Raw genomic sequence first — 23,068 nt, forward strand, 5'->3', positions numbered from 1 at the left:
ATGGATTGACTAATAGAAACTCCCAAGGAAACAAGTCAGAGTCTATCGGTGGTTTTAATGTTTTGTAATATCTCGGGAGCCCACTTTATAAAATCAACCTGCACGTTTCTTCTTACCGGTTCAGTTTCGTGCATCATTAAACCTTCTTCTACTGTAGAAGCCCAGCAGTGTCATGATTCCTCATCGGTCAGATGAGCATCATCATGAGCATCATATCTCAGCAGAGGCAGGTAAATAGTCAGAATTCAGATCAGGTGTGTACCTGATAGATTTTTATTAAAAAGTTGTGCAGTTTGTCAAAAAGTTTGAAGCTTGTGACAGGACAAGCTGACCTCGTGAGGTCAATCCAGACAGAAAGGAGCCCGTGCCGTCCAATCACAAAGTTCCCCCAGTCCCTGAACGTCCGGGTCTTCGGCCAATCAGGAGGCGCAGCGCGGAGTCAGAGGGGACAGCGACCACAGATAAAATGTTTGACTTCCATCCATCCTCTCAAACCATCCTCCCAATCCTCGCAGGACTGTTTGCAACCTGCATTTGGGTTTCGACTCTCACCTCTGCGCACACCGAGCAGCGGACAGGAGCCAGCTCCACCTCCGGAGGGATTCACTTTTCTCCTCAACCTGTTACTCGAGGAAAAGGAGGCTGCGCCGCGTCTGTTAGAGAAGGCGAAACATTGCAACTGACTTAAGGTATATTTTCGGTGGATTAAAAGCGACGAGCAGCGGCAGCTTCATTTAAAGCGTCCCCTGGCAGAAAGTCAGGAATCATGACAGCACTAGCTGGAGGTTTACCGAGAATGATGAGACCAACCCCTCACCAGAACTACCCGCGGGGCGGATACTCTCTGGAAGGTAAGGCACCGCCACCGGTTGCTGCCACACACTCACAGGAAAATGAAACTTTCACGAAACTTCAGCAAAGTTGTCGAGCTCGTTTTTAAACCTGCAAAAAAAAAAAAAATCATTAGAACCGAATATTATTAGAAACGAAGTTTTTTTTTTTTTTTTTAAAAGTCGTTTTTACAGACAAAAGCTGCAGGGTAAAGACCACATTTCCAGGGAAAACGGGACGTGCTTTTTACATTTTAATTGTATTTATTCAGGCTATTATTTATATATAGATATTTGTGTGGTAATATGTGTCACATTTTAATATTTTTGATAGGCCAACTTAAAATGTTCTGATTTTTTTTTTTTTTTTTTTCCTAAAGAAGATTATTTTTGGCTTTTCATACCACTAGCAGAAATGTTCTTCTCTTAGGACAGTTGAGATTTTTTTTCTTTTTTAATCTGAAATTATACCCTAGTGACTGTAAGATTGAGGACGTGTTTATTTTGATGCATGAAAGACTTTACACTTTAAAAGTCCAGTCGCTCCTAACTGCTTCTTTTTTGCTTCTGGCTACAAAAAACATATATTAGCCTACCATATATAAATATATATATATATATCAAACAAAGTCTACAAGTTGTGCAACTAAACGCATGTCCTGCACTGCTGCCCAGTCTCCACTCCGTTGGGACAGGGTCGGGTCAACCAGCTCGGCGGTGTCTTCATAAACGGCAGACCTCTCCCCAACCACATCCGCCATAAAATCGTGGAGATGGCCCATCACGGTATCCGGCCGTGTGTCATCTCCCGTCAGCTGCGGGTGTCTCACGGCTGCGTCTCCAAAATCCTCTGCCGGTACCAGGAGACAGGCTCCATCAGGCCGGGGGCCATCGGAGGCAGCAAGCCAAAGGTGAGAGAGACGTGATGTTTTGGTAAATTGTGGCTAAAATATGAATGAAGAGCCAAAAACAGCTCGTATTATACCGAGCAGTGTTTTCAGAAAACGACCAAGTGAATATAGCCCATGCTTTAACATTTCCAATCCGGCAACAAGTGCGCTACAAAGTGGGAGACTTTATTTAAAAGCCTGTGACCTCTTCTGTTTGGCTGTGAACTAGTCATGATAAATAATCTATCACCTTGTTGTTAATAAAAACGAAACAGAGCCAATTAAAAGTCATACAATTCAACGGGACCTCTGTGGAAAAGCCTTTAGGACATATATAAAATATAAAAGTTAATGGGGTTGAACTTTATAGATTCTCTATAGCCCAGTAACATTTTAAATGATTGTGTTGCATTTGCATGGCCACTCTAAATTTTTAAACCAGGTTGTACTTCGACCTTTCTGTCTCGCCTAATGTAAAAAAAAAAAAAAAAAAAAAGTGACACGAAAACTCTTCTTCTCTCCTTCCTCCCCACCAAAGCAAACCGCCACTCCAGAGTTGGACAAGAAAATCGAGGAGTACAAGACAGAAAACCCGAGCATGTTCAGCTGGGAAATCAGGGACAAGTTACTGAAAGATGGGATCTGCGACAGGAACAACGTTCCCTCAGGTTGGTGCAAAGGTTGAAATGTGTGGTCACCAGGAAGGATGTGAAAATGATTGGCTCATATTTAAAAAAAACAAACAAAAAAAAACAATAAATAAATAAAAAAAACTTTAATACCATATTAATACACATAGGCTACATTTAGACAAAAATAAGCACAAAATAAAAACGCTCCCTCTGAACTGTGGACATACCAATCTTTTGTTTGCACAGGGTAGGATTGCATTTTGTATCAGGGGCCTATTTTTCAATTTATTTGATTTAATTTTGTTCAAAACAAACAAACAAACAAAAAAAAAAAACACATACAAAAAGAAAAAAAAAACAAAAAAACAAAAACAAAACAAACAGAAAGACTTTTATTTTTCGTCTAAACTTCTCCTTCCGTCTCAGTGAGCGCCATCAGTCGCATCATGCGCTCGAAGTTCGGCGGAGCTGGGGAGGATGATGAAGATGATGATGAAGTGGTGAAGAGGGAGATGGAGGAAAGCGAACCACGGACAAAACACAGCATCGATGGCATTCTGGGAGACAGATGTAAGTGCAACGTTTCTGGTTTGACCTCGCTGCGTGTAGGCCTGTGTCTGCTTTACATCTGGGTTCACTGTGGAGGATGTGGATTTTGTTCGTTTAGTTTTGTTGTCTGCGGCTTGTCAGGTGTATAGTCGACAGGAAAGTGATACTGATAATTATAATGATAATAATAATAAATGCGTCTCAGGCTATATAAAATTTTGATATCAATTAGGCTAAATAATAGAGGATTGATCGGGTTAATCTGGGCAGAATTAAATACATTGAAGTTTCAGGTGTTTACCAGCGCTAAGGCTTCTGAGATTTGACAAATGTAAAGAAAAAAAAAATTAAGTGGATAATCAAACATTTGTCTAACTTCCAAGCCTGAGAAACTTTTTTTTTTTTTTTTTTACACTCAATCGGACACTTGAGGATGAACTTCAGGGACAAAGCAGGGAGAGTCCATTGAGACTCACACCTCAGTTTGACGCGCACAAAAGCCAAAGTCCAGTGAGCGGCTCAGTGGTGTACAAAAAGACGCCAGGGCCTTTCAAAATAGGGAAAGAAAGGGAGAAAAAACTGCGCTGACAAAAGGCCGGGAGAAGACATTATGAACCCGCAATGAGCGATGAATTATTCAGGGACACCAATAGGCCCAGTGCGACCAGGTTTATAGAATCCTCAAAAAAGTGCCAATCTGGGGCTTTTCCCACTGTTTACAGTTTGTATTCGGAAAAAAAAAAATAGGGGAAAAAGTGCTCAGACTTTAGGCAAACACCTGTTGATTTACGACCTGCTTTGGGGCTGAAGAGAGTTGCCGCAAAAGGGAAGGTTGCTGTTGGAGACACAATGCAGTCTAGAGTTAATTATTGATGAAAAGACCTCTAGAAACAGTGGCAGCGTTTTGGCGTGAGGACAAAATACGTGATGACGCACAGGTTTAATTCGTATTTTGATTGTTGTGGTTTCGTTTGGATTTCACTCTGTTGCTCGGCTTTAAGAGATGATAACTTTAGGCCTGCACAGAAATAAGATAAACATCAAGTTAACACATCTGGCAGCTGCTAGAAGGGCTCATGATTTTCGCCTGAAATGTGTTAAATTCACATCAGGCCTTTTGCGTAATCAAATTGAACGGTGCCGTTACTTGTGCGCACGGAGCTTTTGTCACAGTCTTTGCGCAGCGAGCATGACGCCTTCAGCCAGTGAGCGCAGGGAAAGCCTTCTCCCCACTAGATTAAATCCAAAGCTTTTATTTCTCTCCACTTTCATCTCGGACAAAGTCCGCCCCTTTCCTTTCCGCCTAGGGCGCACACATTCATGCAATATCCGTGGGCACTTCCCTCTCCCTCTCCCAGGCGAGACACATCCCCAACACTCATCAGACAGCGTTGACTTCTCTAACTTTTAAAACTCTTTTCTGCACTAAATAAACCCTTTTAGCGCAGAATGGACCATTAAAATTGGAAAGAATCTGATTCATCCTATCCATAAATTAAGATCCATCCGTGCTTTTTAAATTAATTAAAGTTGCACCTTTGAAAATATTTTTTGTTGAGCTTAAAGGAGTGTGTTTGATGCAACTCACAGAAATTGTAAGAGTATTCATTTTTGATGATCTTTGATCTTTAATTAATACTTTTAGGCTGGTATGCTTTTTTTTTTTTTTTTGAAAGAAAACAAATAACATCAGCTATTTTACATCAAATAGGTGACATCCTACATGCAAACAGCTCTAAGACACTTTCTTCCATTGATATACAGAAGAGCACTATTTCATTCTTGTGTCTCTTTGTGGAAGTAGTTGTTGTTTTTCTCTTTTATAGCACTTCATTAGAATGTGAAAAGAGAGGTTTTGGGACTGGGAGAGTGTCTTCTGGCCAAATATTGATTAAGTAGGTGTTTGCAGAGGCTATTGTTGTGGTGGAGAGAGGCCTGTTGCTCTCTGCCCCTTTCTCCTCTACCACTATTGTTGCCTTTCCTTAAGTGCTAAGATCAAAGCTGACTCATTTAGATTTATTTGTCTGGGAAAAGGACTGCTAAGGTTTGTGGGATAAAGTATACTGGGCAGCCCCAGGTCTGCATGGCATTAGCAAGCGGCTGGGACATTGTGGGAAAAAAGGATGTTTGCTTGGATGAATCTGATGCTAAATTGTTTACATCTCCTTTAACTGTTGAGTTATGTGGACTGAATTTAAGCAACATGCGTAGTTGTGCTGCAGTTTGAGATATGATTGGACGAACTGTTTGTGCCACTTATCGCATTTGTTCATAAAGCCGGCGTGTATCCAGCTCAGTGTATCTTTGGTATATGATTTTAAACAAAAGACTGAATATTCCAATGGTGCCAAGAAATTTGTTTTTTGCCATGAGTGAGACTGAATTAATTGATAGCATCCTTCCCTCTATTTATTATTGTTAGCACTTTAGCCTCATTTAACTAATTAAAGTAACCAAAGTCATGAAAGAGGAGTAGCCACTCTTGCAGGATCAATTTATGGCAGTGGGGGTGAAAGGGAGAGAGAAGAAGGAAAAAAAAAAAAGAAAAGCTCAGAAATACAAACAGTCAAAGGGATAACTTTTCTTTAAAGGGAATCCTGCGGTGCCAAATTGAATGAGCCCAGTTCTTTCAAATCTGCCATGGTGAACGCAGTCAACATGTAATAATTGGTTTCATTGAGGTGCATTCCAACAATCTGCTGCCATTCTCCTGCTTCTATTGTCCACGGGCAGGCAAATAGCCAGAGGGACAGGAGGAATCAAGTGCTGACAAAACATGAAAGATTTAGCTGCTTTTGTCAAAGGAGCTGAGTAGGACTTTGTTTGTGTAAATAAACTGGGTTAGTGGCTCCCTGTGACTTTGGCATAAATTTAGCGAGAGGAATATTTAGAGCGTAAAAATAGCAGAAAGATCATATCTGCTGTTTTTTTTTAGTTTTTTTTTTTTTTTTTAGAGTGTACCATGTTTTAAAGCAGCCAAAACGTGCATGTAATATACATCCATCACGTGCAGCTGCCATATCCGAGCCATCTAATCCAATTTGAAAGATTCATAACTTTTGCTCTCATGAGACCCTCTACGAATATAAACAGATAACCTTTCTCTCACAGCAAAAGCAGCTGAGCAGCGTGGCAATAACCCGCGACTGTAAACAGAGCGATTGACTCTGATTTTCTTGAACTCGTGTGTTTGTCAGGGGTCTCTGCATTTCCATGGTGAATGAGTTAAAGATTGCAGGGTTAGAGGAGACCGTCTCTGTGCTGGTCACAGGAGACAGACGGCCTCAATGCAACCAGAGGAATGTCTGTTATAGCCACATTTCCATTCTCCTCTCAGGGCTGGATAATGGAAGAAATTTATATTTGGGCCTCACGCTGTGTTTTTCTGTGTTAATAGTGTTTATAATGCGAGTTTAGCCTAGTGGACTGCTTGGGAAAACAAACCAGAATTCACAATATATCACAATATATTTCTACCCTCCAGATAGATAGATAGATGCTTTTCTCTCCCTCTTCTCAAATATAAATACTCCATACTTTTACGTTCCGTGTTGGCATGACTCTCAAGGCTCCCTCATTCTCAAAAAAAGAAAGAAAAAATCCACACTGGCTGATCTGCAACTGAATGCAGACTCTATGCTTCATTAAAGCCTCTTTCTCTGTTGGCACCCACATTGTGATCCTCCAATATTAATTCAAAGGACAATTAATGAATGCAGGCCAACTTTGAAGTAATGGGCTGAGGTCCTGCCCTGAGCCGGCCCCTCGGCGCTGATGTACTCTCCACATTCTCCCCACTAACCCCAGAGACACTGTGAAGTGACTGAAAGAGAAGCAGTGAGCAATGGAAGGTCAAGGAGAGGAGCCCCAGTAGAAAAAGAGCTCTCTATTTCCTTGGAAGTATTAGCCAAGCAAAACTCTGTGATGGGGAGGATAAAGGAGTGAGAAGAGAAAAGGGTCGGGGGCGAGGGGACTCTGCAAAGAGGAGCACAATGGGATAGTTAATTGAGTAAAGCCAGACAGCGTTGTCAATCACTTAACTTTGTTTAGCCTCAGTTTTTGTGGAGCTGTTTCATCCAGCACATTGCACATTATAGACACGCCAGCACAACTCTGTTGCTGTTTTGATTAATGTCTCTTTTCCCTCTTTGAACCAAAAAATCCACAAAAAAAAGAACAGAACTTTAGGATGTAAGATTTATTTATTTTTTTAAAACTTTGTGTAAAGTTACAGCATTTATTTCCTACGTTTGTCCAAACACAAGCATTAATACAACGAGTATGAGTGTTTGTTGGGTAAAAAAAAGAAAGCACGGAAAGTGATGGTGATGGTTTCTCTCTCTGTTGAGTGACTGTGAAGTTTTGTTGGGGGGGTCAGCGGTGAGGCCGTCTTCACCGCAGCGGCGCTGTGCAGTAGCTGTGAAAAGGTCAGGGGCTAACCTAGGGTCAGTTGACTGTTAAAACTATCAGGCCCCAGGAAAAGGGGGTTATGATAATGTTTGAGTAAAGATGAGAACTGACAGACTCCTTAACGGCAGCATGTCTCACTAAGGAGCCAATATTGATCAGATGTGAGCTTTCATTTTACAGTGCACACACTTCCAGAGGGTTATTGCTGTTATTTGAAAAGGCTTTGCTTGTTATTCTGAAGGAGGTGTTTGGCTTGGCTGTCTGTCTGGTTTGTAACAGGGCTGGATTGAGGTGGATCTCTGCTGGTTAGTCTCCGTTTAACTGGAACGTGCGGCAGACTGGCCTGTTGCTGCAGCCCCGCGTGGGTTCCGTGCCGTTGCTTTGTCCCTGCCCTGAGGGTGGAAATGCCACCGTGAAACTGTCACCTAACTGCACCACAGTGGAACTAAATAATAACCACCACACACTGGGCACACATAATAGCCGGTGCAGGGCCATTTGTGACTTTTTGTCACTTCACCAATATTAGACAGAGATACATCTTTCAGCGTCATATCGCCAGCTAGTTCTTTGTCCGTTAAATGCCAACCTCCTGCGCTTATTCACTCCATTTTTTTCTCTGTCTAGCACATCATCATCTCCCTCTCTCCTCTCTCTTTCTCTCTATCTGCCCCCCCCTTCTTTCCCAGGCAGCTGCGGGTTCCTGGGGGCTTTTTAGCAAGTCAAGTGAGCAGCCCACTCACTCCCATTTTTCCCTTAACTGTTAACCCCAGCTGAGCCCATAAGCTGTCAGTTAACTATTCTTTTCCTCCAGTGCATCTGCTCGCTCTGGCTCTATGTGGCATGCCACTATTTTATTCAGTGGCCCACTCGCACTATGCTCTGTGGCCTGAAAGGGCCAGATCTACTTCCCTGGGCAAATAACTAGTTCATTTGTCTCTTCTGCCCTTTGTTTTGTGTTGCGAACACATGTCACCAGCTCAATTACCTTCTCTATTAACAGCCCCTGGAGGAAGGGCTAGCCAGCCCCTACCAGGACAAGACTATAAACTGCCCCATATGCTCCACTTCTCTTTCTCTTTCTCACTGTGGCTCTCCATCCCTCTCGCTTGATTCTTCCCTTTCCTTTAAAATCTCTTCAGATTATAAAATAAAACTTTTCCACTTTTCCCGCTCCATTCATTTTTTTTTTTTTTTGCTATTTCAAGCTGCCTGTGTGAATTTCTCTGCACACATGTACACATGCATGGATGTGTGCGCCTGTGCATGTCTCTTCATATTAACATCTCTTAAGCGGGTGGGAGGGGGGATGAATGCTTGGCAAGGCAATTCCTGGCCAATGTAGTCTACGCAGTAAACAAGAGCAGTCTTTATTCGTGCAGTTGGAATCCTCACTTGGTTTTTTTGGCCTGTTTGAGGCACTGCTGCTGCAGGTGAAGCTAATGGAACTGGACGTTCCCCAAATTCACATCTGTGACCCTCTGGAGTTTATCTTCCCAGCCTGTCAGTCTCTCCCTCTTGATCGATAAATGGTTCAGTTTACCTTGAGCGGCAGGTCTGCAGCCCTGTCCGAGTGTGTGTACTGTTTATGTGCAGGCACATACACACCTGTAAATACACTTGTTGAATATATTCAAGAGTCTTTGAACAGTGAAAAGAACCTGTTGAATTCACTTGTTGAATTCTCCACTATCTGCTAAACTATGTTAAATAAATGATTCATTATCCATTCTACTATCAAAACTAGCTTGTTATCAGTTTATTAACCTACAGCTTACTTTGTTTTTAAATTTCTGTTGTATGGATAATTCTGCAGCAACCCCAATTTCCGCTTGAGGGATAATAATCTATCTTTCTATTAAGATTCTTGTCAGAGCTTCAGCCAAACTGTGAGCGGCTATGGACTAGTTTCAGCTCCCCAGTGCTTTAGCTGCAGCGTAAAATTTGATTTGGGTGTTTAAGTAAGGAGGTCGAGGCCTCCCTTTGTGTGTTTAGTATCCTCTTCTGCCGTTTGTTGCGGGGAATGTGTGGGAACAAGCCTGCTTCTGCACCAGCGTGCCTTAAAACTGATCCGCAGAAGCGTAAGAGCCTTGTTTGAAAACGTCAAAGATGTGGACGCAGCGACGGGTGAGCACAGAGAGACAGAGGAGAGAAGCGAGTGCATGAGATGGAAGGGACAGGTCCCACTTTTAAGAATGACCAGCACCCCCATTCTCCTCGGCTTGGCACCCCACACCCGTTCCCCAGCATCTTCTTCAGGTGCCTTCAGCCTCCCATCTCCTCTCCACGTCAACCCCTCCAACTCCCCCATCCCCCAACTTTGTGCCCCTCAGGCCATGGAGGGAGGGGATGAGGGGGTGCTCCCCTGCTGTGCCCCTCCACAGCCCCCAGTAGCCCTTCTCTGGACCCCTTTGTGCCCCCCCTTCTCCCTCCCCCCACCCTTCATTCCCCCACTCATCCCCTGGCCCTACAGCCCCCATCTCACCCTACAGCCCCCCCCTCACTCCCCTGCTGGGCAGGTGACAGGCCCCTGAATGCGGGCCCGGGCGTCCCTGATGGCTCCTACAGATGGAGCGTGGTAATCGGTCCAATAGAGCCCTGCCACAGGCTTTTCCCTGCTAAGATACAAAGGCTTGGCCACATCATTTCTAAAAAAAAAAAAAAAAAACAACAGAGAGAGAGAGAGAGGAAGAGCGCTAAAGAGAAAACGCAAGCTAGAGGATGACAAAAGCAACACTGTCATTTGCCATTAAGAGAGAGTCTGTGACGGAGTGATGGAGTGTTTTCTCTGTAGTTACTAATAATAAAAACAGGGAGGGGAAAAAAAGGAGGGAAAGACAGAAATAAAGGGGAGAGGAGGGGAGATCCACCCCCACTCTGCAGTTAACATGAGCTACAGTGCCAATGGGGAGCTTTCTCCTCTGAGGAGTTTTATGAGCTCCCCTTCCCTCCCTCAAGAATCTTTTCGTTTCTGCGGCGTCATTGGTTCTCCGTCTTTTTCTTTCTTCCTCTGTTCCTCCATCATTAAAATGGTAATGACACCACATGTTACTTTGCTCGCTGTTTCTCCAAGTCTTGTCCTTCAGTGTTGCGTATGTGCTGATTAATGGAAGTTGCACTTACTAATCCAAACAATATTAGAAATATGTTTATAGGAAAAATATGTAGTTTTATTTTCATGCTGTGTGGCCCTCTCCATACGTCTGTTGTATTATAAAATTTAGTCCAACTGGTCTCAGGCCACATCCTTACCTAAACAAACCACATCCCAAACTCATAGTGCATGTTCCAGGAGTATCTAAGCATCCAGCCAATCCCCTTTGAGCTTTTATGCCAGCGTGGCACCCTTAGTTCAACTGTAATAAAGAGGTCTTCTCAGCTTCAGAATCTAGTGTGCCGGCGGTCCGGAGCGCAGCAGCATTCCCAGGAACCAAATCCGTGTGTAATGCCTGGTCAAACACACACTGGCAACCAGCACAAACATTTCCTGCTTGGCTCCAGAGGCTCCAGAGGCAAGGGGAGATCCCTGCTACCCCCCTCCACGTCTGACTTGGCACTTTTTAATTAAAGCTTTAAATCTGGAAGGCAAAGGAGAATGAGCAGTCTGGGGAAACAGACAGGCTTCTGTCCTCTGCTGAAGCCTTTCTGTTGCTTACACCTGTCTCTCTGCTTTGGACCCCCTCATTTCTTCTCCGTCAGCTTAGGTGTTTGCCGCATAGTCGATAGAGTGTCGAAAAGGTGCAGTGAACCCTCCTCATGAGGTCTAAGAGGTCCCTCTGGGGTGGATTTGGGAGTGGATTCCAACTCTTTCTGTCTTGTGTCCATCTGTGTTTGACACATTGTCATAGACTACTTTTATTGAGTGAAAGCCCACAGCCCAGACACAGCAGATGCATGTTTGTGAGTGTGTGTATGACTGAGAAAGAGATGGGGGGGGGATTGCAGACATGTAATGGCGGACAATAGCAGGCTGTCACGCTAGTTTGTGGAGCCTAATCATTATTTAATAGATGGGTAACCTCCCCCTGAAATGCAGCAATAGTCCTCTGTTTCTAGTCTCTAGCCCTCATTGATTTCCTTCTTCTGCTGAATTAGATCCCAATAGCTGTCTCCCAGTTACCCAGTCGCTCTCTTCTACCCTCAACTGAACAAACAGATTAAGAAGCACCTGCAAAAGGCTGCCTACTCTTCACTATGGGACCCTATTGGCATAGTGCACAGCATGGCTAAGACTGGGAGAGACACAGTGTCCCAGGGAAATGGATGCCCCAGAGGGATCTAGCCCTCTTTAATCCATGTTCAAGCAGCTTCTGGCTTTTGATCCCCTTAGGAACCACTGAGGAGTTTAAGGGAGCAGGAGGACACAATCTAAGGTGGCTCTATACCATGTGTTGTAGGCCCACTCAGCATAATCTATTGTCTCGGGTCTGGCTATTGTAGCGCAACTTAGTTTCATCCTGTATCAGTTCGACTCCTCTGAATGTTGAAGTAACAGTCCGTCTCTTTTGCCATTTCAGCCAGTCACTCAGACGAGGGCTCCGACGTAGACTCTGAGCCAGGCCTGCCTCTGAAGAGGAAGCAGCGTCGTAGCCGGACCACCTTCACGGCGGAGCAGCTGGAGGAGCTGGAGAGGGCCTTTGAACGCACACACTACCCTGACATCTACACACGGGAGGAGCTGGCTCAGCGGGCCAAACTGACAGAGGCGCGAGTTCAGGTTAGACACACGCACAGATGCTCAACCTCAAAGTCCTGCACCAGAGCAGCGTGTCGGCCTGTCATGGATATGTGTCATGTGGGCGTTGAATTGCCTTGGGATGTTGCCACACATTCCTTACAACCATAAGACATGCCCCCCACCCTCCCCTCCCCAACAACCCTCGACCCCCACACCCAACCCAAACACAGATACACTGCACCCACTGTGTGGAAAGGCAATTTTTTATTTTTGTCAGACTATGCAAAAGGGTCTTAAAATAGATGGCTGATTTAGATAGTGTGCTAATATAGGCTTCAACAGCTGTAACAGCCCCGTGGCGTTATCTGAACCCAGTGACTTGCAGTAGCACACAAAGATGTAATGTCTGTGGTTTCACTGCACGCTCCAGATGTTAAGATCTCTATCAGTTCAGCTCCCTGTAATAGGTCAGAGGGGCCTCACACACACACACACACACACACACACACACACACACACACACACACACACACACACACACACACACACACACATATACATTCACATGCACAATACAGATATATGCACTGTACAAGTAATGTTACTCTGTTGGGTTAGCAGATAAATAAAAAGATAAACACTCTTGTCTCTGTTCCTCTCTCAGGTGTGGTTCAGCAACAGAAGAGCCCGGTGGAGGAAACAAGCTGGAGCCAATCAGCTGATGGCTTTTAACCACCTCATCCCCGGTGGGTTCCCTCCATCAGCGATGTCAGGCCTGCAGCCCTACCAGCTGTCCGACAGCCCTTACCCTCCTACTTCCATAGCCCAAGGTGGGTTCAACTGAACACAACCAAATTCAGAATTCCCAGAATCTGAAATTGTCTCTCAACAGCAGCAGCAAATTTCTTTCTTGACTTATCAACGTGTGATTTTTAAGCAGATTCTCTGTCTGATTCTCAACAGCGTCTGAGCAGCCCAGTACAGTCCACCGACCGCAGCCGCTGCCCCCCACCTCCGTGCATCAGAGTGGGCTCAGCTCGTCAGCTGGCTCCCAGGATGGAAGCTCTGCGTATTGCCTGTCTTCTGGACGTCACGGTTTCTCAGGATACTCAGACAGCTTCGTGGGGCCAACAGGACATACCAACACTGTCAATCCAGCCATCAGCAACAGCCTCTCACCACAGGTTCGTCTAAACATCTGTTACAGAAATACATGTAGAAACAAGCAAATCTTTAAATTCTGTCTCAAGGAAACACGCACAGCACACATATGTCATCATACCAGGAAACAGGAGGCCTGTAGTTCTTTATGCTAGTTATGAAATGCACCACATGGACACAGACAAATGCACACACTCCTCTGTGTGACCTAGGAAGTGTCATTGCAGTGACATTGATGAAATCTTGTTAAGCTAGAAAACACGGTAGCTTTTCATTTTTGTTTATTCTGATGGGTTGTTTGATGAATTTGAAATGTGGCAAACGTCAGTCTTTAGGGAGGCAGAAAGGACCAAACATGAGGAGGGATGTATGGATGTCGGATGATGACACAAATCAAAACTGAAAAGACAATTATGGTCGATTACACAGTCATCAATGTCCATCAGTGGCTCCCTACCAGCCCAGAAGATGGACTAACAGGCGTAAAACGAGCTTTTAACCGCCACAAAGGGTGGCCAGCCCACATGCAATGCATGCTGGGTACTAATTCCCATGAGAGAGAATCTCAGACTCCTGTCAGGCACAGATAAAAAACTGCCTCAGGCAGGTTGGTGCTTTGTGAATGCCTGAGGATGTATATATATATATATAGAAAAAAGAGAAGGGTTTTGTTTTGGCTGCATGGTCAGAAAGTAGAAGGTGGCACCATTGTGGCTGAAGGCATAATTGACTGCTTTGATATAAAAGCTCTAGTTACTGACTAGAATTTGTTTGTTTGCTCCTCAACAACTAGCCATACTTACTTTTTAAACATTATTGTTCGGGGATTTTTATTTTCAGTGGACGGATAAAAGTGAAGAGAAGATGACATGCGGTGAGCTACAAGTATAAGTGGTTGATGGTTTTAATCTTAGCCAGCTGCGCTCGCTCATAATTTGTACTTGAGTTAATCACTCTGTTGAAGCAGAACTGGATGCAAACCTGCTGGTAGCTGCCATCCTGTAACTGAGCGCATGGCTGTGGTTCACACACCCACAGGGTCGCTGTGTGACTTTAACTCCAATAAAGAGGCCAAAGGTGCTGTGGCCTCGTGGATGGTTTCAGCATTAACCTTAGTTGGGCAGCTCCACACAGAACGGACATCTCGCCTTGCGTATGGACGGTGTGCCTGGAATGTTTTCTCCGTCTGGAATTGCAATCACAGAACGTTCCAGTGTCTTAATTGATTGGAATGAAGTAATCTATCTTCTTGTAACAAACTGTGTAATTTATGCAAATGACTCACTTTGTTGGCTAATTTGTTTTAATTCATATATTCATTGCAGCTGTTTGAATGTATATTGCAATATAGTTTTCTCTATTTCAGATGAGGATAGAATTAATTTCCTGATTTTAACTTAATAAGGGAGAGGAAATGAGAATTGATTAAATCCTATGACATTGATAGTTAAGACATGAAGACCTCTTTGCTCCAAGAAAACTTTACAGCTTCAGTTTTCTTGAATAGAAACGGTTTGGTCTATTTTCTGTTAATCTTTCCTAGAATTATCAGGTTATCTGAACTCCAAAATTTGTCTATAGAAGCTACCGTACTGTATCTACAATTCTGTATCCATCGTGAGATCCAGGGATTCATTATTTAACTCCAGATACGGTCACATTAGAGCACCGTGGAGTTTTGAAAGGTTAAAGTTTACTTTAGATAGGTGATATTCTTGTCTGAGCACTTAGCTCTGCTTTTTAAAACAGCAGTCAGGCCAGTGGTTTCCCTGTGGTGCAGGGTCCCTGGCGTCTCACCGCTGATCTGGTGCATACCAAAGCAATCCTTTCTCACCAAGGAAGCGAGCGGCCGGGATTTGCACCCCCCTGAGACCTAATCCCCGGAACAACCTCAAAACAGACACACCACCAGAAACTGCTGCTGTTTCAGTTGCAGACAGAAAGTGCCTGAGCATGTAGCTCAGATACGGGCCTCAAGGCACATGCAAACAGATACACAAACAGAATTATACAATATGTTTGTTTTCATGAGGCGATATGACTAAACAGAGGAAATGTTTGTACGAAGCCACTTGAAAACTGCTATTTATAAACAATGACTTGACTCATTCAATAATTTAATCATTCAATTAATAACCCTTTTTTTTTCTCTGAGGCCTTGAGCAGATTTATTGGCGACTGAATTTGTATATATTGAAATAACAGACTCTGTGTGCATGAGCATGTGTGCACATTCCCCGCGGTGAGAGAAATAGTGATTTAGTGGTAGCCACATCTCTGTGTTCGTCAGATGTGTGGGGTCAGATCACTCTGACACACTAACTGTAAATTACACACATTAAAGACACATCAGAAGGTGAACATGCGTGTGTGTGCCAGCTGGCTGTCAGTTGGGGAAGTCTTGTTTTTCCTCACCTTAGTTTTATTGTTATTGTTTTTTTCAGTTTACTTTTTTCCCCAGGTCATTTTGTTGTTTTGTGTGTATTTGGTTTGGTGCTTGGCTTTAGCTCTATCTTCTCCTACGTGGACTGTAACTCTCCTTAACTTCATTTTTTTTTAGACATTTTCATGACTTTGCTTCTCACGCAAACGTATGTGCAGCTGTTCACGATGTATCACCGATACCCCTGCACCCCTGACATCAGAGCAAAAAATCCTTACTACACATGCTTGTGCACACACACGCACACACACACACACACACACATCTACTGTTATATACACAGTTCCACATAAAGGAGAGGTAGCTCTCAGACACATACACAAACACACTCTACCCTGCATTCCCACGTACCCTTTGGCCTCTTTACCTGGGCCTCACAACGACATGGTGATTTGTGATTTTAGGGCAACAACAGAAAGTAAGAGAGAGAGACAATGACAGAAAGTGCATTGCTCTGAAGAGCTCAATACATCAGTGGAGAGATACAAGCTCTGCTTCAAACAAATGATCAGAAATCAATTTTTAAAATATTCCTCCCATATTAAGAGCAGCCAAAGTCAGACTTAGATTATTTATTTCTTTTGTATCTATTCCAGTTGTAAGAAAATCATGAAGTGTCATCACAAGGAAAAATAATTAAAAAAATATCCTCTTTAATCCACTTCCAAAAATATGACAGGCTAACTCTAATAGAAACCACAAGGAGGGCAAAGGATTGATCTCTTTAGCCACCATCAGCTCACCAGTCACTCAAGCAGAGTAAAGAGAACCACATGTGTGAGGGAAGCCAGTAATAATGTATTTCTGACAATGAACAAGGAGAGACCCTCCACTTTAGCCCACCTGAGCAGAGTGGAATGGAAAAACTGATAGAAATTAAGGGGAATAAATTATTAAATTATTATTTTGTGGTATATTTCATTTCGATTTTCTTGGTCAAACCAGAAAAGCTTTTGTATTTTTTTTTTGTATTCAATACAATTCAGCTCTAACCACCCTGTTTCCTCCATTTCTTTCCTCAGGTGATGGGCCTGTTGAACCCAGGTGGAGTGCCACATCAGTCCCAGAGTGACTTTGCCCTGTCACCGCTGACCGGAGGCCTGGAGCCTAACGGAGGCATTGCTGCCAGCTGTCATGGTTCCCAGCGCCTGGAGGCTCTACCAGGCCTGCCCAGTATGCCCACCCTGCCTAGCACCCAGTCTTACTGCCCACCTTCCTACACATCCCCAGCGTACGCCATGGACCACCATCCATCCTACCAGTACGGACAGTACAGTCAGAGCAAGGTACGTTTGAAATACACTGCTTGTTTTCATGCTGATCTGTCAAAGAGTTAAGGGTGTTTAAGTCTTTAAATTTCTAGATTTAGATGTAAATTATATATAATTGATTCGTGGTTATGTCCCTTTGTAACCTCTGCTCTGGTTGAGCTGCTTAGTTTAGATTTTCTGGCTCACAACCCATGTTAATTGCACAGACCTCTCTGATGAGCGAGCTTCTCAAATCACCCAGCGCTGTGCTGAAATTACATGTATGTTAGAGAGCGTAAGTGGCCCGGTTACCTCAGTTTACATTACCATCACTGGAATATCCATGTGGACTGATGCAGAGGCATGTCCGGGTCTTATCCCAACACACACATTTTCACTCAATGTCCTTCCATGACCCCGTATGATGAGCTTGCCCATCAAACCCTCACCTAGCCATGTAATGACCCATGCAACAAAGATAGCCGCCCAAATGAAAGGAGCCACTTTCCAAAGCGTGTTTGACAGGAGGGAGGGGAGTGTATTGGTTGGGACGGCGTGTTGTTGGGGCTGATCTGAGGTACACTACCACATGTTGACTGGCCCATCAGTGGCAACATCTTGATGTCATTAATTTAGCCGGTCCTGAGAGAGACCCACATGTAGCTTTTGGGGGTTTGGTGAAATGTGTGTGTCTATGCATATTTGTGAGTGTACACATATAGGTGTGTGTGTGTGTGTGTGTGTGTGTGTATGTGTTTGAGTATAAATGCAGGGTAAGGGGCTCTTTAACAGGGGGCGATTATGGCCCTTGGCAGGCCAGGATTAGAACCATGTGTCCCACTGGAGGTCAGATTTAGAGTTGTTATTGATCAGTGGAGCAGAGCCGAGCAGACATCCAGGCTCAGGCTCAGGGTAGTTTTGCGAACCACATTAAATTCAAAGAATTTCCCAAACTCTTTACCTGTTTTTTTTAGTTTTATTTTTTGACCTAGGACCCCAGTTTCCATTCTCACCTGCTCTCACCTGCTCTCCTTCCTGTCAACATCACACCTCTCATTTAACTTCACAATGCACCCCCTTTGCTATGTCAACCATCAGAGGATTTAAGAAATGATAACTGAATAAAATGCAAAAGAAAAATCTCTTTAACACCCCCCTCTGTCTTTCCCTGTCCTCCTCAGGTGCCTTTCATTATATGAAGCTCCCAACATGGCCTGAGCAGGAGGCTTCCCCCGGCCAATCTGACACTCACCGCCAGAGAACACGCCCCCCCCCACCCCCCACCCCCCCACCCCACCCCAACCCCCCACCCTCTGCCTCTGACAAACCGTCCAGGCCCCGAGGACAGCAAGAGAAACAGGCTGGGTGGGTGAAGGGACTTTGGTGTTCTCCCTCAGCAAGGAAGGGAACCGGTTGAGATGGAGGTGTAGTGATGGCGATGGAGGGGGTTGACCGGAATAATTAGGACCAAAGGCGCAGCCTCTCCAGTTACCTGGCACTCGCTCTGCTTGTGTGTCACGTCATGCTCCAAGGACCAAGCACGGTTCGTTGTCCATAAAGAGGAAAAGAAGAAGGGTGGGGAGAGGGGAGTAAATACATTCAAGATTCTGTATTTGATTATTGTAATAAGTGACAGAGATGCAAGCTGAGGTGGACTTTTAAAGACCCCTGTGCTTCAAGGGCCAACTTGATAGGGGAGGGGTGGATTCTCATGGCTGATGGTTATCAAAAGGCCGGATTGTGATAACGTGTTGCGCTAAGCCGCAATGTTCTCCTAAGGATCTCTTCATCACAATGTCTTAGGTATGATATTAAAGTGTACTTTGATGTGATTCTTGTAAAAGACATTGGAGATAGAAATGTGACTACACCAGGAAAACCAACGGGAAGGTATGAATTGAGGCCTCATGGAGTCACAGCGAAACCACTGCAACCAAAAGAAAGTGCAATACATTCATACCTCAAGTGATGTAAATGAACACGGATCAAATGTCCCTGATTATATCCTCAAAAACATGCTCTCTCTTTTTAATGTCATTAATTGTGGGTTGCGTGCATTGATCAATCAGGGGAAATCAACAAGCGATGAAAAATAGCAAATGTAGTTGTGATGTCATGAAGCCAAAAAAAATTCTCTGCCAGTGAATACATAATTCAATTTGACAGTAAAATTTTTTTTTTCTTTTTGCATGTGTTCAATTAGTTTTCATCAGGAACTTGCAAACATTAGTTCCATTTCTTATTTATTTAGTGTTGTTCAACTTTTATATCTTCTCTTTATGTCTTGTATAAGCGCTCGTAAGTGCTTAAGTAAGTCTTACACAATGTTCATTATTCATGTTTTTTTCTTTTGTATAATTTCCATTTACATCAGCGTAAAATGATTTTGTTGTAACAAGTTTTGTGTACAGTACAGCACTATTTACTATTTATAATAAACTATATAAAAATACACAAAGTTGTGACATGGAGTGGTTGTCATTTATGGGATACCAGCTTCCAACAACTGAGATCGTGTCCTCAGTTTAAACTCACTTAAAAACCTACACATTTTTTTAAAATGCAATGTGTTTAAATGTGACACACATAAAGCCAACAAAATAATCAAGGAATGAAGCCTTCACCATTTATCTTTCTTTCTTTCTTTCTTTCTTTCTTTCTTTCTTTCTTAAACATGAGCACAGTGACAATACCTACTCTGTGAGCTTTGCACCTCATGCACACTGCCGGAGCACTAAATCATAAATATATCCCCTTTCATAAACACTCCTTTTGGACAAATTCCTGCTCCCTGGGGGCTCCTTTACACCCCTTGATGACTAAAGCAGAGCTGCTGTAAATTATATAAGCATAGTGGCCCACAGACACACTGGGACATCAGTCACTGACATGGCTGTGCAGGGTTCAGAGGGTTTTGGGCCCTCACTGCCAAACAGAAACAAAAACACTGTTCACCCAGTTGGCAGACTCAAAAGGTTACAGATATCAGTGGTGCATTTTTATTACTCCCTGTCTTTTTTTTTTCTCTCTTCTGGAGGTTTAGGGATCAGGTATGCAGCTGTCCATGTCATTCATGGTTATCAGTCTGAAGTGAGCACGTAAGCATTAGTGCAAATACATTGATTATGTTTATTGTTGCGTTTCAATATGTTGATAATTTTTGTTGGCGTGTATCTGTGTGTTAGCAAATTTGTTTGCATGTCTGTGCTCAGTTTGTGTGTCCAACAAGATAAGATCAGGACAGGATCACATTTCACTATTTTCTTTGCTCTCAACTAACTTTTTTTTTTTTTTTTACAAGTGCTCAACTTGTAAGACACAATGAGTGAAAAAGCCAAAGAAGTTGCTTTGGAGCGGAGTGTCAGTCAAGCAGCAACACACTGGAGACAACTTAACCTCTGACCCCAACACTCTTTGAAATAAGTAGACTACTTGACCGGAGCTGACAACAATCCAAGCGTCTCTGCAGCTTCCAAGCCCCCAAATTGAAAGTGAAGGAAGAAAGCACAAAGAGGATGGGCTGAAAAAAAAAGTTTCAGATAGGAAAAAGAGTTAAAAGGGAGGTTTGGAAAATACTTTGAGCCAGAATATCCTGGGAGAATTGCAATCTCAGAGAGTGTGACTGATTCAGATTCATTTCTAATCAAAATGACAAACAAGTCTGAAGAAATCATTCTCCAAAGAAGCTCATAGTTGTGCTTTCATGATATTTTGGCTGCATCCAATAGGGCTGAAAGGGAGTAGACTTTATCTCTGAAATACCACCTTATCAAGTCTCTTGAAGAGTGGGTGGATGACTCCCAGCATGCCTTTCCTAAAGTGGTGAGTGCCTGCCTCTCGCACTTTCCACCCATACTCTTCTCAGTTGCTCTGGTCCCCTTTTCTTTATCTGTTTCTGCTTGGTATTTCTTTGACTCTGTCAAGATTTTCTGCTCAGTCTCTCTTCTATCCATGTCGATATGGAACGCATGAACCGGACCATCCTGCTCTCTCTACTCTCCAGATGCCAGAGGATCATGGAGGACACTGGTGCCGATATCAATGGGCACCAAATCAACGCGACTGTTCCTGACAGCACAACAAGCCCTCTCTCCAGCACCAGTCCAGTATCTGCCATCTCCAGCTCCAGGGCGGCTTATGACAACGCTTACTTTTATATTCTGTTTGTGATGTGCTTCTACTCCTTCCTTGCCATGACACTTTTCAAATGCTTCATAAGCGGTGATGAGGAGAAAAAGGACCCCTACGAGGAGTTCATGAGTACTGGGCAGTCGTCAACACAAAAATTCAACACAGGCCGCATGGCAGAGAAGTTTTACTTTGAAGAGGAGAGCAGCCTGTGAGCCACAGACTTTCTTGGGAGGAGGAGGAGGGAGGGTATGAACGCATGCGGGGGGATGTTTTGACAGTCACCAAGCCAGAAAAACGTCAGTGCGGCCTACTCAGGCAAGACCTGTTAGTGATTTTGCAAAACCTGTAGTAAGTTCATTTTTCCCCCTTTTCCCCCTTTCCATCTGACAATCAGAAATCTCACGCGAGCAGGCCGGCCGGCCGGCAGGAGGAGACAGCTGCCTCTGATGATCTGAGAGAAGGGTGGAAACATGGAGAACTGTGGGTCAATGGCAGGCCGGAATCTCCTCCTGTGAGGCCCAATCAGGATCAATAACACCGGGGCCTTCGACATGCACACACCACAGGGAACCAGGGATACCTCAACAGACTGATGGTGTGGACAATATGGACACTGTGTGTATGTGTGTGTGTGTGAGAGAGAGAATTGACCTGACACTGGCTTTTCAAGTTCTATAAATTCAGCTAACATACTGAACAAATTAGATAAGGATTCTGCATTATTTTCCCAGCATTCAGATGACACTATTTACAGCATTTAGATTAGACTTTGAAATTCCCAAAATTAAACTTTTTATTTGAAACTGGATACATATATTAAATTGTGACAGACATACAGTAATTTGAATTTATATCTTGCAGCATCAACCAGCATTTTTTTTTTAAACCCTAGCCAAAGAATATGCAGACAAAATGCACACGCACACAAACAATGTTTCTGAATAAAATAAAATGACATCCCACCCTCCAATTGGCTCTAATTAGAGCCAAAGCTCCGTGCAATAGCGACATTCCTTTGCCATTACATTGTAACTGATCTTCGGAGACTGGACGCACAGCTACAGGGCCGCTCCAACCTCTCGGTGACCCCATATGATCTACGTTTACAAAGCTGTGGCGAAACGTGAACCCGAGACTCACTCTGCAGAATTAACTTCAATTGCGCAGCGGGATCGTGGAGAGGAGCTGAGAGAGAACACACGCTTCTGATTTGCACCACACATCGCTACAGTTACATTCGGGGAGGACGTTTCGGATTAGCGGGCTGGCAGCTGAACAGGTAGTTCAGTACGATCCACGTCGCGGATCATCACGCAGACGCATGAGCAAGTAGGGAGAAAGTGACGAAGAAAGACACTCTTTTACTTTTTTTTTTTTTTTTTTTGCAATAAGGGTCTTTTGCGCAATTAAATCTCCAGGGTCAAAGGTGGGTGTGGGCTGACAATGCTGGTCTAATTTGAACTATCCGCTCCTGGAGGTTATGCCGGTCCCTGAGGCCATTTGGACCTGTTTCCTCTTCTTCCCTCATAATTAAATTTTTGTCTCATCCTCCTCCCTTGAAGTGCTGGGGTCATAGATCCTACCTAACAACACTGCATTCATGCTGTTTGGAGCAGCCTGCCCTAGAAACACTCACCAGATAGTCTTGATTGAAAAACTTTTTTTTTTTTTTTTTTTTTTTTTTTTTAATCTAAGGCTTGAAGTAGGAGCTGATTGTTCAACAATTTTAATAATAACAGTTGTGCAATCTGGTTTTGCACTACAGCTGTGAACACACTGATGCGTCCATTGGCAGATTTTTTTTTTTTTTTTAAGTGGGTTTGATTTGTCTGATCTTCAGGGTGCAACCCTCACAGCTCTGCTGGAGAACGGCTTGGGCCTGAGATACAAACTGAAAGAACAGAAAACACACACTGAAGACACACAGAAATGATTTACACTCTAGCATGGATTGATTATTGATTTCTTGTGACACTGTAACTTGATGAAGCTTATTTGTAGATTTTATGCACTTACACTGGATAAAGCCTCTACGATCACGTCTTCATTTTTCTCCACACGGGTTAAAATTGAGACTTTTAGGTGAACAATCGC

At 43.7% G+C, this 23,068-nt stretch overlaps 1 protein-coding gene across 1 annotated transcript; it reads left to right on the forward strand.

Moving 5' to 3' along the window:
• Positions 1-26: 26 nt before the first annotated feature.
• On the forward strand, positions 27-18,794 carry pax3a (paired box 3a). The gene is made up of 9 exons (XM_071492340.1): positions 27-851; positions 1,506-1,741; positions 2,259-2,388; positions 2,779-2,922; positions 11,829-12,028; positions 12,654-12,819; positions 12,953-13,173; positions 16,616-16,879; positions 18,025-18,794. The coding sequence occupies exons 1-9, from the start codon at positions 767-769 to the stop codon at positions 18,040-18,042; spliced, it is 1,464 nt and encodes a 487-aa protein (XP_071348441.1). The 5' UTR covers positions 27-766; the 3' UTR covers positions 18,043-18,794.
• The last annotated feature ends 4,274 nt before the right edge of the window (positions 18,795-23,068 follow it).

This window comes from Trachinotus anak, unplaced genomic scaffold (assembly GCF_046630095.1).
Source record: "Trachinotus anak isolate AG129_WGS33_773 ecotype Australia unplaced genomic scaffold, CSIRO_AGI_Tana_v1 ptg000012l, whole genome shotgun sequence".
Lineage (NCBI taxonomy): Eukaryota > Metazoa > Chordata > Actinopteri > Carangiformes > Carangidae > Trachinotus > Trachinotus anak.

Bases quoted from the DNA above. Each gene is read 5' to 3' on its own strand.
- pax3a (XM_071492340.1), top strand. From the start codon at position 767: ATGACAGCACTAGCTGGAGGTTTACCGAGAATGATGAGACCAACCCCT. The intron at 12,029-12,653 runs GTTAGACACACG...TTCCTCTCTCAG, and splicing joins TGACAGAGGCGCGAGTTCAG to GTGTGGTTCAGCAACAGAAG. The intron at 12,820-12,952 runs GTGGGTTCAACT...GATTCTCAACAG, and splicing joins TCCTACTTCCATAGCCCAAG to CGTCTGAGCAGCCCAGTACA.